This window comes from Dermochelys coriacea, chromosome 23 (assembly GCF_009764565.3).
Source record: "Dermochelys coriacea isolate rDerCor1 chromosome 23, rDerCor1.pri.v4, whole genome shotgun sequence".
In the NCBI taxonomy this organism is placed as follows: Eukaryota; Metazoa; Chordata; order Testudines; family Dermochelyidae; genus Dermochelys; species Dermochelys coriacea.
The window spans coordinates 12490260-12506894 of record NC_050090.1 but is presented as its reverse complement, the minus strand read 5'-3'; the positions used below and the strand labels follow the sequence as shown (position 1 = coordinate 12506894).

The 16635-nt window shown below is 44.5% G+C and overlaps 1 protein-coding gene across 1 annotated transcript in view; it reads left to right on the top strand.

Annotated features, from left to right (window-relative positions):
- LOC119847446 (butyrophilin subfamily 1 member A1-like) overlaps nucleotides 1–16635 on the top strand; it is a 99909-nt gene that overhangs the window by 23211 nt on the left and 60063 nt on the right. The window contains exons 2-3 of the mRNA XM_043501185.1: nucleotides 3068–3205; nucleotides 4148–4260. Of these exons, the coding sequence (XP_043357120.1) occupies nucleotides 4182–4260 (79 nt within the window). The 5' untranslated portion in view covers nucleotides 3068–3205; nucleotides 4148–4181. The remainder of the gene's footprint in view (nucleotides 1–3067; nucleotides 3206–4147; nucleotides 4261–16635) is intronic.

The following is a 16635-nucleotide window of genomic DNA, read 5'->3' as shown; positions in this document are numbered from 1 at the left end:
TTTTTAAAATCTTCTTTCATAGGTCAAGTTTTCTAGACCTTTAGTCATTTTTGTTGCTCTTCTCTGGACTTTTTCCAGTTTGTCCCCATCTTTCCTGAAATGTGGCGCCCAGAACTGGACACAATACTCCAGTTGAGACCTAATCAGCGTGGAGTAGAGCAGAAGAATTAGGTCTCGTGTCTTGCTTGCCACACTCCTGCTAATACATTCCCAGAAGAATGCTCACTGTGTTTGCAAGAGCGTTATACTCATATTTAGCTTTTGGCCTGCTAGGACCCCCAGATCCCTTTCCGCAGAACTCCTTCGTAGGCAGCCATTTCCTATTCTGTATGTGGGCAACTGATTGGTCCTTCCTCAATGGAGCACTTTGCACCATGTCCTCATTGAAATTCATCGTATTTGAAATTCAATGCTGATAAATGCAAAGTAATGCACATTGGAAAACATAATCCCAACTATACATAGAAAATGATGGGGTCTAAATTAGCTGTTACCACGCAGGAGAGAGATCTTGGAGTCATTGTGAAGAGTTCTCTGAAAACAGCCACTCAATGTGCAGCGGCAGCCAAAAAAGCAAAGAGAATGCTGGGAATCATTAAGAAAGAGATCGATAATAGGACAGAAAATATCATCTTACCTCTATATAAATCCATGGTACGCCCACATCTTGAATAGTGTGTGCAGATGTAGTCGCCCCATCTCAAAAAAGAGATATTGGAATTGGAAAAGGTTCAGAAAAGGGCAACAAAAATGATGAGGGGTGTGGAATGGCTTCCGTATGAGGAAAGATTAATAAGACTGAGACTTTTCAGCTTGGAAAAAAGACAGCTAAGGGGAGATATGATTGAGGTCTATAAAATCATGACCTGTGGAGAGAATGTAGATAAGGAAGTGTTATTTACTACTTCTCATAACACAAGAACTAGGGGTCACCAAATGAAATTAATAGGCAGCAGGTTTAAAACAAATAAAAGGAAGTATTTCTTCACACAACACACAGTCAACCTGTGGAACTCCTTGCCAGAGGATGTTGTGAAGGCCAAGACCATAACAGGGTTCAAAAAAGAACTAGATAAATTCATGGAGGATAGGTCCATCAATGTCTATTAGCCAGGATGGGCAGGGATGATGTTCCTAGCCTCTGTTTGCCAGAAGCTGGAATGAGCGATGGATGGATCACTTGATAATTACCTGTTCCGTTCATTCCCTCTGGGGCACCTGGCATTGGCCACTGTTGGAAGACAGGATATGGAGCTAGATGGACCTTCGGTCTGACCTAGTATGGCCATTCTTATGTTCTTATATTCCATTTACTTCAGACCATCTCTCCAGTTTGTCCAGATCATTTTGAATTTTAAACCTGTCTTCCAAAGGACTTGCAATCCCACCCAGCTTGTTATCGTCTGCAAACTTTATAAGTGTACTCTCTAAGCCATTATCTAAATTATTGATGAATGTATTGAAGAGAACCAGACCCAGAACTGATCCCTGTGGGACCCCACTCGATATGCCCTTCTCTCGTGACTGTGAACCACTGATAACTATTCTCTGGGAATGGTTTTCCAACCTGTTTTGCACCCATCTTATAGTAGCTCTGTCTAGGTTGCATTTCCTTAGTTCGTTTATGAGAAGGTCATGTGAGGCAGTGGATGTTTTCAGAGACCTATCCACAGTGACTTCAAGGGCTCTTTCTTGAGTGGTAACAGCTAATTTAGACCCCATCAATTTATACATATAGTTGGGATTATGTTTTCCAAGGTGCATTACTCTTAGGTGAATACTATGTGGTCCTGGAAACTCTGCTTTCAGTTTCAAACACAGGAGTTAACCTCAAAATGACTGCAGTCTCTCTCATTCAGCACTTCTGACACCATGGAATGATTTTGGAGTTCATTAAACAACAAACCAGCGAGTATCTGCTGTACACAGCTATATCGTGTTCTCACCTTCTGTTTTCAGGGCACAGTTCAGAATTCCTATAGTCCTTTATGAGGGAGCCTCTCTCAGTAATAATCTTGCACAAACACATCTCCACACCGGCTGTCCCTGCAGTGGGAGGGAATGGATTAGGTGACATCCACCCAGGTGCCTTAGCAGGTGATCCACGGCCCATGCTTCCTTATGGCAAACTTGTCCCTATTTTCCATTGAAAAAACTTCTGAACATTTGTATCTAGCTCTGCTAATCCCGTTCAGAGACGTCTTGAAAGCAGTGCATGGGATTTGGGCTGGTATTTATAAAGGAACCTAAGAGCTGTTTACTTGAGTTTTGCAGAGCAATAAATCCACAGCCCTATCTGCTCCCTTCCCGCCCATCCCCTCACTGAGAAAACTGCTTTTATTTTTCACTCCTCACTTAACAAATAACTTTGGGAAATGACTGCTCCGACTTCACTTGCAGCAATTACGCAGTGGCAGAGTTTAAAGGTAGCAAGCAGCCATAACCAGACCCACCAGCTACTCAAGGTTACTGGATTTGGATCTCCAGGCAGCATGGGTGGTAGGGGTGGTAAACCTCCCCTAACCCAGGCCATGACCCCACCCACACTCTGTCCCAAGACCCTGCCCTTGCTTCCCCTCTCCCCTGAAGTTAGTGGGGACTCAGCTCCAGCCAGTGGCCTGGAGCTCAGGGCTCGGGCCAGGGGCTAGGGGAGCCAGAGGTGGCATGGGCCAGTACTCGGGCTGGCCAGCGGTCCAGGACAACTAAGGTTGGGCCTGGGTGACTTGGGTAGGCCTGGGGCTCAGGCCAGTTCAGGCTCCTCCAACAATGAGGGTTGGTGCTTGAGGCTCTGGACATGACACAATATATATTGTGGTATGTTCTTGTGATGGTGACTGAATTAACCCTGGTGTCTTGGGTAACATAATTTTGTTAACCAATGCTTGTCTACATAAATTCTCCTTGCAGTCTCAAGGGAATGAAGTGTTAAATTCCTGTTCTAGCCGTGTTGTACTTTGAACTTTGTACAAGGAAGTAATTGAGTTTGTTATGTTTGTGAAGCCCTTTGAGAAGAAAAATACTGCAGTAGCTACACATAAATTGTTACTACATGGCCTGATTCTTCCAGGCTCACTCATGGAGACATTCAGTACTCACTTTTCCTATGTTGGTCTCTACTTTAGAAGGTGTGTGACTGTCATCTGAGTAGCAGTTGAATCAGCATTGCTGGAAAAAGAAATACAGTGAATTTACAAGACAATGTATTGTGAGTCTGAATTTGAATTATTTCTTTTAAATAATTTTTGTGTTAGTGAAAAGTTCTCATTTGAGATCAGCGGAGAATAAATTCCTTCATAACATCTGCCACAGAAATAATAATAAAAATAGAACCACAAATTCCCCAGCCTTGTTCTACAGACCACAATGGTGAATGCCATGTCATGTCTACTCTACATAAGCCCCATCCAGCAAAGGAGGAGATTAGTACTTATTTGTTGGTTCTGTGTGTGTTTTGTATCACTTTTTAGTGAGAACATTTTGCTATTAGAAACTTGGCTGGAAAAATCAGCACATTTCACATAGCCCAGAATAGAATCACAGAATGTGCTGAGTTTACGTCACCCATAGATTGGTCTGAATTTTATCCATGCAGCCACTGACAAGTGAAAGTGTCTAGAGTTAACTAAATATCACATGAATTACTTTGTCTTCCCTCAGTCTACTTCCACAAAGGATAATTTTTTCTTAGTGTTTTGTTTTTCAGGAAAGTAGAAGTTGCCATGTAAAATGAATGCAGTTTTGTATATAGCTGGTCAAAATTCAAAATTTCCATTCTGTTGTAAATTCTGAAATTTTGAAAGTTTTAATTTTGATTCAGAACAAAAAATGGAAAGTTTGAAATTTCTCACATAAAGGAAATTCTGAATTTTTTTTAAAAATCAAATGGTTTTGATTCAGTTTTCCCAAAATGAAATAGAGCAGCTGGCTGCCCCAAATCCTAGAGACTCCCTTGGCTGTATGGGGAGTCCCCCAAAGTTTGGGGAGTCCTCTGATACAGAAGTCCAGACTCCCCTGGCCAGACATGCTGTTTGGTTTTGATGAATAAGCATTTTCGGATGCAGTCACATTGTAGAAGAATTCCTGAACAGCTCTAGTTGTGTGTACACCTCATGCTACGGTTTGTGATGTTTTCAATTTCCATTGGCAGAGAATTGGATGAATTATATTGCAATCACTTCACAATGCACATAGGAAGCAAAGTATTATTCTTCATCGTTTTCTCCAGCTCTTCATTTATTTTCGTCATGAAGTGGCTTTGGGGTAAGAACATCATTTTTTATTAACTTCTAATTAGATAATAAATATATACATAGGAGTACTTGTGGCATCTTAGAGATTAACAAATTTATTAGAGCATAAGCTTTCGTGAGCTACAGCTCACTTCATCGGATGCATACAGTGGAAAATATAGTGGGGAGATTTTATATACATAGAGAACATGAAACGATGGGTGTTACCATACAGACCGTTACAAGAGTGATCAGGAAAGGTGAGCTGTTACCTGCAGGAGAGCGGGGGTGGGGTGGGGGGGAGAAACCTTTATAGTGATAATCAAGGTGGGCCATTTCCAGCAGTTGAGAAGAACAGGAGGAGAGGAAATAAACAAGGGGAAATAGTTTTATTTTGTGAAATGACACATCCACTCCCAGTCTTTATTCAAGCCTAAGTTAATTGTATCCAGTTTGCAAATTAATTCCAATTCAGCAGTCTCTCATTGGAGTCTGTTTTTGAAGTTTTTTTGTTGAAGAATTGCCACTTTTAGGTCTGTAATTGAGTGACCAAAGAGATTGAAGTGTTCTCCAACTGGTTTTTGAATGTTATAATTCTTGACATCTGATTTGTGTCCATTTATTCTTTTATGTAGAGACTGTCCAGTTTGGCCAATGTACATGGCAGAGGGGCATTGCTGGCACATGATGGCATATATCACATTGGTAGATGCGCAGGTGAACGAGCCTCTGATAGTGTGGCTGATGTGATTAGGCCCTATGATGGTGTCCCCTAAATAGACATGTGGACAGAGTTGGCAACGGGCTTTGTTGCAAGGATAGGTTCCTGGGTTAGTGATTCTGCTGTGTGGTGTGTGGTTGCTGGTGAGTGTTTGCTTCAGGTTGGGGGGCTGTCTGTAAGCAAGGACTGGCCTGTCTCCCAAGATCTGTGAGAATGATGGGTCATCCTTCAGGATAGGTTGTAGATCCTTGATTCATAGATTCTGAGGTCAGAAGAGACCATTCTGATCATCTAGTCCGACCTCCTGCACAGCGCAGGCCACAGAATCTCACCCACCCACTCCTACGAAAAACCTCACCTATGTCTGAGCTATTGAAGTCCTCAAATCATGGTTTAAAGACTTCAAGGAGCAGAGAAGCCTCCCTCAATGCCCCATGCTACAGAGGAAGGCGAAAAACCTCCAGGGCCTCTCCAATCTGCCCTGGAGGAAAATTCCTTCCCGACCCCAAATATGGCGATCAGCTAAACCCTGAGCATATGGGCAAGATTCACCAGCTAGATACTACAGAAAATTCTTTCCTGGGTAACTCAGATCCCATCCATCTAATATCCCATCTCAGGGGATTAGTCCTATTTACCCTGAATATTTAAAGATCAATTACTTACCAAAATCACATTATCCCATCATACCATCTCCTCCATAAACTTATCGAGTAGAATCTTAAAACCAGATAGATCTTTTGCCCCCACTGCTTCCCTTGGAAGGCTATTCCAAAACTTCACTCCTCTGATGGTTAGAAACCTTCGTCTAATTTCAAGTCTAAACTTCCTGGTGGCCAGTTTATACCCATTTGTTCTTGTGTCCACATTGGTGCTGAGCTTAAATAATTCCTCTCCCTCTCCTGTATTTATCCCTCTGATATATTTATAGAGAGGAATCATATCTCCCCTCAACCTTCTTTTAGTTAGGCTAAACAAGCCAAGCTCCTTATGTCTCCTTTGATAAGGCAAGTTTTCCATTCCTCGGATAATCCTAGTAGCCCTTCTCTGTACCTGCTCCAGTTTGAATTCATCCTTTTTAAACATGGGAGACCAGAACTGCACACAGTATTCCAGGTGAGGTCTGACCAGTGCCTTGTATAATGGTACTAAAACCTCCTTATCCCTACTGGAAATGCCTCTCCTGATGCATCCCAAACCGCATTAGCTTTTTTCACAGCCATATCACATTGGCAGCTCATAGTCATCCTATGATCAACCAATACTCCAAGGTCCTTCTCCTTTTCCGTTACTTCTAATTGATGCGTCCCCAATTTATAACTAAAAATTCTTGTTATTAATCCCTAAATGCATAACCTTACACTTCTCACTATTAAATTTCATCCTATTACTATTACTCCAGTTTACAAGGTCATTCAGTTCCTCCTGTATAATATCCCGATCCTTCTCCGAATTGGCAATATCTCCCAGCTTTGTATCATTTGCAAACTTTATTAGCACACTCCCACTTTTTGTGCCAAGGTCAGTAATAAAAAGATTAAATAAGATTGGTCCCAAAACTGATCCCTGAGGAACTCCACTGGTAACCTCCCTCCAGCCTGACAGTTCGCCTTTCAGTAGGACCCTTTGCAGTCTCCCCTTTAACCAATTCCTTATGCGCCTTTTGATGTTCATATTGATCCCCATCTTCTCCAATTTAACTAATAATTTCCCATGTGGCACGGTATCAAATGCCTTACTGAAATCTAGGTAAATTAGATCCACTGCATTTTCTTTATCTAAAAAATCTGTTATTTTTTAAAAAAAGGAGATTAGGTTTGTTTGGCACGATCTATCTTTTGTAAAACCATGTTGTATTTTATCCCATTTACCATTGACTTCAATGTCCTTAACTAATTTCTCCTTCAAAATTTTTTCCAGGACCTTGCATACTACAGATGTCAAACTAACTGGCCTGTAGTTACCCGGATCACTTTTTTTTCCTTTCTTAAAAATAGGAACTATATTAGCAATTCTCCAATCATTCGGTACAACTCCTGAGTTTACAGATCCATTAAAAATTCTTGCTAATGGGCTTGTAATTTCATGTGCCAATTCCTTTAATATTCTTGGATGAAGATTATCTGGGCCCCCCAATTTAGTCCCATTAAGCTGTTTGAGTTTCGCTTCTACCTCAGATATGGTAATATCTACCTCCATATCCTCATTCCCATTTATCATGCTACCATTATCCCTAAGATCCTCTTAGGCTTATTAAAGACTGAGGCAAAGTATTTGTTTAGATATTGGGCCATGCCCAGATTATCTTTAACCTCCACTCCATCCTCAGTGTTTAGCGGCCCCACTTCTTCTTTCTTAGTTTTCTTCTTATTTATACGGCTATAGAACCTTTTACTATTGGTTTTAATTCCTTTGCAAGGTCCAACTCTACTCGACTTTTAGCCTGTCTCACTTTATCCCTACATGTTCTAACCTCAATAAGGTAGCTTTCCTTGCTGATCCCTCCCATCTTCCACTCCCTGTATGCTTTCTGCTTCTTCTTAATCGCCTCTCTAAGATGCTTGCTCATCCAGCTTGGGCTACAACTCCTTCTTATGAATTTTTTCCCCTTTCTTGGGATACAGGCTTCCGATAGCTACTGCAGCTTTGATTTAAAGTAATCCCAGGCCTCTTCTACCTTTAGATCCATAAGTTCTTCAGTCCAATCCACTTCCCTAACTCATTTCCTTAATTTTTGAAAGTCAGCCCTCTTGAAATCAAAAACTCTAGTTGCAGATTTATTTTTGTTAATCCTTCCGTTCAGTTTGAACTGAATTAGCTCATGATCACTTGAGCCAAGATTATCCCCTACAACCATTTCTTCTATGAGGCCCTCACTACTCACCAAAATTAAATCTAAAATGGCATCCCCTCTAGTTGGTTCAGCAACTACTTGATGAAGGAATCCATCAGCTATCACATCTAGGAAAATCTGAGCCCTATTATTATTACTAGCACTGGTCCTCCAGTCTATATCTGGGAAGTTAAAGTCTCCCATGATCACGCAGTTTCCATTAGTATTTACTTTATTAAAAACACTAAAAAGGGCTCTATCCATATCCAAATTAGATCCCGGAGGTCTATAGCACAACCCAAGCACTATCGTAGGAGAGGCTTTACTAGTTATCTTCCCCAATGTAATTTTTGCCCAGACAGACTCTGTCTTATCCATTGCATCGCTTCTTATTTCTTTACATTCTACCTCATCATTGATATACAATGCTATTCCACCACCTTTACCTTTATTTCTGTCTTTCCTAAACAGCACATACCCTTCAATACCTGTAGTCCAGTCATGACTACTATTCCACCATGTTTCTGTTATCCCTATAATATCTGGTTTCACTTCCTGCACCAGTAGCTCTAGTTCCTACATTTTGTTACCGAGGCTCCTTGCATTGGTGTACAAACATCTTAATTTTTACTGTTTGGCCTCACTCACATTTTGTACCCTATTAGGCACAGTCATTCTACAGCCAGTATAACCTGTTAGACTAGTATCCACACTGCCCTCGCTCCTTATATACATTCTCCTACCCACGGCTGTATCCTTTCTTACTTCGTCTTCTTCCCTCTCAATGCTAAAATCTGTTGTGGAGATTACCTGGACATCTCCCAACCATCTCCCCCAGATTCCTAGTTTAAAGCTCTCTTTATCAGTTGTGCCAGCCTCCATCCTAGAAGTCTATTTCCTTCCCTACTCAGATGAAGTCCATCCCGAGAGAACTGTCCTCTGTCCATGAATGCCTCCCAGTGGCCATACATCCCAAAGCCCTCCTTATAGCACCACTGCCTAAGCCATCTGTTGACAGTCATAATCTTGTCACACCTTTGTTGCCCTTCTCTAGGAACAGGAAGGATCCCACTAAAGATCACCTGAGCCTCAATTTCCTTAAGCGTCTTCCCCAACCTAGCATAGTCTCCCTTAATACTTTCCAGCGAGAATCTAGCCGTATCATTTGTTCCCACATGAAGGATAATTAGGGGATTCTTTCGCGCTCCCTTTAGGATCCTTTTCAACCTCAGGTCTACATCCCGTATCTTAGCACCCGGAAGACAGCACACCCTTCTATTCTCTGGATCAGCTCTGGTTACAGGCCTGTCTATTCTTCTCAATAAAGAGTCCCCTATCACATAGATCTGCCTTTTCCTGGTGACAGTGCTATTCTCCAGTCTCTCCCCTGTTCCCTCTGGCTGCAAGTTCTTTCCATTCCTATTTTCCCTTATAATCCTCTTCAACCCATCCTGTATCCTCCTGGGGCTCATATTTGGTGTAGTCTCCCTTGACTCTTCCGCTTTTCCTATAGGAATAGCCTCTCTTCTCTTCTTCCTTACCCTTCCACCTTCAACAAGTACCTGCTGAGCCCCTTCTTCATTTTCCAACTCTGCAAACCTGTTCCTAAGCTCTATTTCTCCTTCACTAGCCCGTCTTTTCCTCTGCCTGGTTCTTTTAGTCACATGCTTCCACTGACCACTTTCCTCCCCCAGTCTCCCCTCAAAATTCCCCAGCCCTGCTTCCATCTGTAAGTCTGAGCTTTTCCCTTCAGACACCTCATGTCTTTGCTCCATCATCTGCTCAAACCCCTTCCTAAACTCAACCAGACTTTCCACCTGCATCTCCAAACCTCGGATCTTTTCCTCCATCAGCTCTATCAGACGGCATTTCATGCAGAAAAAACTCTTACCATGTCCCCTCTCCAGGATCACGTACATACCACAGCTTCCACATCCAGTCATCCTCATTGTGTCTTCCACTACAGGAGTCACTCCCACAGCTGCCTCCATATCTGTCATCGCCTTCCCACCTAAGTCCTGTTAATCTGGGAAACACAAGCCACACCAAAAAGACCACCCCCCCCAGCAAAAGCAAACCCCAAACAAGCACCACAATACAAACTCCCCTTTCAAACTCCCACTCAAACTCCCCTGTTTAGAGCTCTGTTTGCTAGCGCCTGTGCCACTACAGCTGTCTGTGTCGCTGCCTAACTGGCTGGCTACCTGGCTTGATGATGCGTTGGAGAGGTTTTAGTTGGGGGCTGAAGGTGATGGCTAGTGGCATTCTGTTATTTTCTTTGTTGGGCCTGTCCTGTAGTAGGTGACTTCTGGATACCCTTCTGGCTCCGTCAATCTGTTTCTTCAGCAGGGCACTTCAGCAGGTGGGTATTGTAGTTGTAAGAACGCTTGATAGAGATCTTGTAGGTGTTTGTCTCTGTCTGAGGGGTTGGAGCAAATGCGGTTGTATCGTAGAGCTTGGCTGTAGACAATGGATCGTGTGGTACGATCTGGATGAAAGCTGGAGGCATGTAGGTAGTAATAGCGGTCAGTAGGTTTCCGGTATAGGGTGGTGTTTATGTGACCATCGTTTATTAGCACCGTAGTGTCCAGGAAGTGGATCTCTTGTGTGGACTGGTTCAGGCTGAGGTTGATGGTGGGATGGAAATTGTTGAAATCATGGTGGAATTCCTCAAGGGCTTCTTTTCCATTGGTCCAGATGATGAAGATGTCATCAATGTATCACAAGTAGAGTAGGGGCACAAGTACTCCTTTTCTTTTTTGGATACAGACTAACACAGCTGCTACTCTGAAACCTATCTAAATACTGTGTAAGGAAACCATGATGCAATATAAAGAGGGAATTCCAAACAAAATTTGGGAGATCTAATGGCATTGTGGTGGGAATAACATCACTGTGTTCTGGAGCCTGTCTATCTCTTCAGGTGTTTTTACATGATATTAGATGTGTGTAAAATCTCAGTGACCCTGCTTCATTAACTGAGGGGGTGAGGGGTGAGCATACAAGATCCTTGTCTGAACACAAGTCATTAGTCATCCTCCTCAAGCTGCTGAAAAGTACAGAGAGCTGTATTTCAGGATGAAAGCACAGTGACACTGCTGCTTAGATGAGACATTTACCCTACCAGTGGATATTGTTAGGAGAAGCCTAAAATAACAGAATGATTGTTACTATTCCAAAATAACAGAAAGATTGGCAATGGCCAGGTACAATTGCTTTTCCTGCATTCAGGCACTACTCTCTCCTGCTTCTTCCAGACGCACAAGCCACCCAAAAGGGTTAGGCAGAAAGCAGGACCATAACTAAGCTTGGAAGGATTAGAATTTCATTGGTATTAGTAAATGTTGATAAATGTCAATTTCACTGTATGCACACAAACTAACGAGAAAATATTTCCATTGCTGCTAATCAAAATACTCAGAGAAGTAAAGTAATAAAAATGGGGCTTGAGAATTTATTAGTTTGACTTAAGGCTAACATTTCAACATATGCTGTGGACAGTTTCTGTTTTAATGGTTATATGCTTTCACGCTTTGAATCCCAGAATCTACCGTCATTAAATAATTGTCTCTGTGTGTGTCCCCTCAAATTTCCTGAGACTCTGAAATTTTAAATTGATACAATTTTTTTAAAAAGCCCAAACCCCATAATTCTGCAAAACTCTGAAAATTTCAATAGATAAACATAGAAAAAATGCTTAAAAATAAACATTGATTTTATATATGTGTGTGTGTCTAACCCTAGCTCTGCTGTCCATCCCACCATGCACGATCATTCTCTAGTGACAGGTTTCAGAGTAGCAGCCATGTTAGTCTGTATTCGCAAAAAGAAAAGGAGTACTTGTGGCACCTTAGAGACTAACAAATTTATCTGAGCATAAGCTTTCGTGAAATGCATCCGATGAAGTGAGCTGTAGCTCACGAAAGCTTATGCTCAAATAAATTTGTTAGTCTCTAAGGTGCCACATTCTCTAGTGAGAACTGTTTGCTCCTTAGTTGCTGAGGTTTCAGTTGTCACCATGAAATGTTCTGGGGCTGCCTTCCCTGGGAAGACTTTTCTGCTCTGGCTTGGAGTGGCCCAGGTGTCATGGCAAAAGCAGAAGGGCAATTTTGCTATAAACAGGGAATATGACACAGAGGAGTTTCAGTTGTTCAGGGCATAATAATCTAGAGGTTAGGCACCTGTGCTTTCCTACATCGCAGTCTAGAGGGTAGTTTTAATTGTTGGCAGAGACCCACTCCACAGTGCCTGTGAACTTTCAGAGCTACTAAGCTAAACAGAGTTAAACCTGGTTAGAATAACTCATTTACTAATGGAGTCAATTGTTTCCACAGAAAATTTCAATTTTTATTGTAAATTTAAGTACCAACATTTTGTGGCCGAAACAGAAATAAACAAAAAACATCAGCTGAAAAAGGAGGCATTTTTGCTTACTCTTTCTCTTTGGACAGTCAGACTTGATTCCATTGTGATAAACCATCTTTGTTCCGCTTTGAGTAATTGCCTGTGCCCATTACATTAGGTGTGTTTCTCATGTGCCAGTTCCAGGGAGCTTTTGCAAATGGTACCAGTAGAGGGGACCCACCCTAGGGCTCAGACACAGTGACAGCAGAAGGCAGCCCTGAACCAGCACCCAGGGCAGCGGTGCCATGTGGTGACTGAAGCCTTGTCTACACTAGGGGCTGAATCAGCACCCCTGCGATCTATGCAGTGGCGTTGATTTAATGGGTCTGGTGAAGACATGCTAAGTCGATAGGCAAACGCTCTCCGGTAGACTTAATTAATCCACCTGAATGAGAGGCAGAAACTATATCAATGGGAGAGCACCATGTTAGGTCGATGTAAGTTACGTGGATGTAAGTTACATAAGTTACATAAACTGTGTAACGTAACTAGTGTAACTTAGGTTGACTCAGAGCATTAGAAAAGGGCTGAGTTTCCCTAGGGAGCTGAAAGGCTAACTCAGCCTGGCTGGGTGGGGGAGTTCTTCCTCGAGTGCTGTCCCTGTGGGTGCTCCACTTTAGGTGTCCAAGTGCCCCTGTGCTCATAGTCGGAGACTTTTGGTAGCAGTGCCCGCTTGGGTCGCACATGCGTGGTCCCTTCCTCGCGCTGCTGCAGGCAATTAACGAATGCTGTGCGACCAACCCCCACTCCGTTCCTTCTCCACCGCCCTTGGCTAGGAGTTGGAGCAATCAGCAGCGCCTCGCTACTTTGTAGTTAATTAGTTACAGTAAGTTACTTAAGTCTGGTCTACGCTGGGGTGGGGGGGGTCAACCTAAGTTGCGCAACTTCAGCTATGCGAATAGCGTAGCTGAAGTTGATGTATTTTAGGTCGACTTACCTGGCCATCCTCACTGCGGCGAGTCGACCGCTGCTGCTCCCCCGTCGACTCCGCTTTCGCCTCTCGTGGAGGCGGAGTTCCGGAGTCGACGGGGAGAGCGCTCGGGGATCGATTTATTGTGTCTACACTAGATTACTTTCCTTGTTAGCAGCTACTTCGCATGTTCCCTTTTCTTTTCTCCTTGGTTTAAAAAAACAAAACAAAAAACCTCCCGGCCAGGAACTTCAGAAAAACAGCAGTTTTGAGGGCAGAAGCATCCCTCCCCCAACGGGAATGGCCGGTTTCCTGGGCTTTCAGCGCCTTGCCTCCAGGCTCACAGTGCCTGTCCCTGACAGCCACGATCGATCGGTGTGTTGGCTGCCTGGGCGAAGCAGGCATGCCACAAAGTGTTGCATTGCTTCAGGCTCACGGCCAGAACAGCACGAAGTGGAGAGGTCTCTCGGACCTGCGTTGGGGCATGAGACTAGGGACCCCTCCACACTTTGCCAACTGTGGCTTCAGACAGGGGTCCTTTCTCCAACCCCACATTGGAGTGCCCCGCTGGGCGTCACTTGAGGAAGCACCTGGATCCCTGCCGCAGGAATTACAAAACAAAAAAAATCCACAGTCGTCCCGCGGATAATAATAGTACCGGCTGGGGTGTCTAAGAGCTCCGGCACCTCTGCAGACAAAGACTGCGGGGGACAGCACCAGCGCAGGCACTGAGGGGAGGTCGGAGCCCTGTGCCTCCACACCACAATCTACAGCCACTCTGCGGGCAGGCATCCAGGGCCTGTACCACCTGGTCAGCGCCGAGAGCCGAGGTGGTGGAAAACCCTGGCACTGCCTGCACCGCTAGAGCCAGAGACTCTACAGGAGCCGGCTCCGACACAGAAACTAAGGGGAAACCAAACCCCTGGGCCTCTGCACCGCAATCTGCAAATGATGGTGTGGCCCCGCTACAAAAGGTGGCTTCATCAAAGGTGCACCCAACACGCACAGAGGCGCAGCCAGCAGCCCCGCCTTCCTCTCTGCAGCCCTGGCACTGACCAGGAGGCAGCCCCAGGGGCCAGTCAAACCAGCACAGCAGCAGTTCCTCAGACAGAGGATTCGGGTCTTCGGCTCTCCCCGATCCCCCTATCCGCAGTACGGATATGAGAATGATAACCTGGGCACAGAGTCTCCCTGCGTCCCCAACACCGCTCGCTGTCTCACTCCTTATTTGAAGGAGGAAGATGAGGAAGAACAGGGAGCTATTTCCCCACCGGCTCCTATCCATCAGGAGTCAGTCAACCCAGGAGTCTCTCCTTACAGTGGTATGGGGACCCCATGCCATTCCCATCCCAATGGGCATACTGGAATCCATGGGTCATATGCCCCACACAAGGGGGGACTGCCTGCCATGGTCAGACTCAGCACACAGTAATTCCCCACAGCTTCTGTATCAGTACCCTCACTGGTACCAGGGGAAGAGGAGGAAGAAGCCCTGCTCCTGCAGGAGACATCACCTATCCACTTGCCATCACTGTCCACAGAGGACACCTTTATGCCTCCTCCCCCAATATAGGGGATGATATCAAACTGTTCCATGGCTTATTTGAGAGGGTGGCCCTCTCTGGACATCTCCCTTGAGGAGGTCCCTGTGATACAGCATGGATAGTGGACTTTTTGTATACATCCACTTCGTTTAAAAAAAATTGCCCTTCACATGAATGAGACACTGATGGACCCTGTAAGGGTCATTCTGTGGACCCCTGAGGCTGCCCCTCCAGCAGGAGGTCCGACAGCAGGTGTGTACCAACAAAGGGCGTGGACTTCACATCCAACGCCTAATTTCTTAGTGATAGACACAGTCCAGTGAAGTGGCATGCGACAACAGCCCAGAAACACAGCTCATGATAAGGACTGGAAAAGACTTGATCAGTTTTGGCAACAAGGCTTACTCCTTGGCTACACCTCACCTCCGCATAGCCAACTATGGGACATTACTAACGAAATCGAACTATACAAATTACATAAAAATGTCTGAACTGATTAATTTTATTGCCAAGGACAAGGGAGAACAATTCGCAGCACTTGATTCTGAGGACAGGGCTGCAACTTCTGTGTCTACGGTGGTTGTAATGAGAAGGGCCTCATGGCTCTATCCTTCTGGCTTCCCTGAAGAGGTGCAATCCATGGTCAAAGACATGCCAGCCCAAATTATTCGCCAAAATGACCAGATGACTCACTCCACTCAGTCACGGACTCACAAGCGACTCTCCGATCCTTGCGAACCTATAACCCCAAACCCAAGAGGAAACAGAGGAATTACTTTACATCCCAGCGATACCATCGGCCAATGTATTCACAACAACAATGGTGATTTGACTCACAGGGTCGCAGACACAGGCCCTGAGGGGACAACAATCTACTTCTCAAGTCGCTGCATCCCAACCATCAACCTCCCCGAACAAGAACTCCAGTGGATGGACACCAATACTCAACCTCCGATAATTCAACAAGTTTGTCAGAAACACGATTCAAGTTTCAGAGTAGTAGCCCTGTTAGTCTGTATTCACAAAAAGAAAAGGAGTACTTGTGGCACCTTAGAGACTAACAAATTTATTTGAGCATAAGCTTTCATGAGCTACAGCTCACTTCATCGGATGTGAGCTGTAGCTCATGAAAGCTTATGCTCAAATAAATTTGTTAGTCTCTAAGGTGCCACAAGTACAATGATTCAAGATGGCCACACTATACACTATAAGCTACTGCCTGCTAAAAGCATCAACCCAGCAGACAGCGTTGCAACCCACCGAACAGGTGGTAACCCTCTTCACGAATCTGGGCTTCCTAATAAATAACGACAAGCCTACTCTAACAACAGTGCAAGAGCTGGACTTCATTGGGGCCCACATCAACTTTATCAAGGCTATAGCCTCACTGTCGAGACAATGTTCTCTCAAGCTCACCAGCCTCATACCCACTGTGCGAAATAGCCCACAGGTATCTGCCAGGACTTGCCCCCAACTCCTTGATCACATGGAAACCACAACATTTGCTGTCAGACACACCAGATTGAACATCCGTTGCCTACAAGGAAGGCTACGTATCAGCTTTGTTCCACACAGGCACAGCATAAACAAGCACCACACGATATCGGGCAAAATAAAGGACCCCCTTCTCTAGTGGGCAAAACCGACAAACGTATGGTCACAAATGCCTCACTCCTGGGATGTGGAGCACACCTGCACCCACATTCCATATAGGGCCGCTGGTTTCCTGCAGAATCCCTTCAACGTAGAAACCTACTGGAACTTAAAGCTGTCCGCAACGCTTGCTCCCAATTCCTGCCACTCATCAAGGACAAGGCTATTTGGAGCCTTAGCTTGTATGTATTATATATACGGACAAGTGGGAGCACACTCACAGTACCTCTGTGTGCACGTCATAAAACCCTGATGATGGTGCATCAGACACAATATCCACACTACCACAGCAGATACTCTCAGCAGACAAATTTCTCAGGACTGCGAAGGGAGCTCGACAA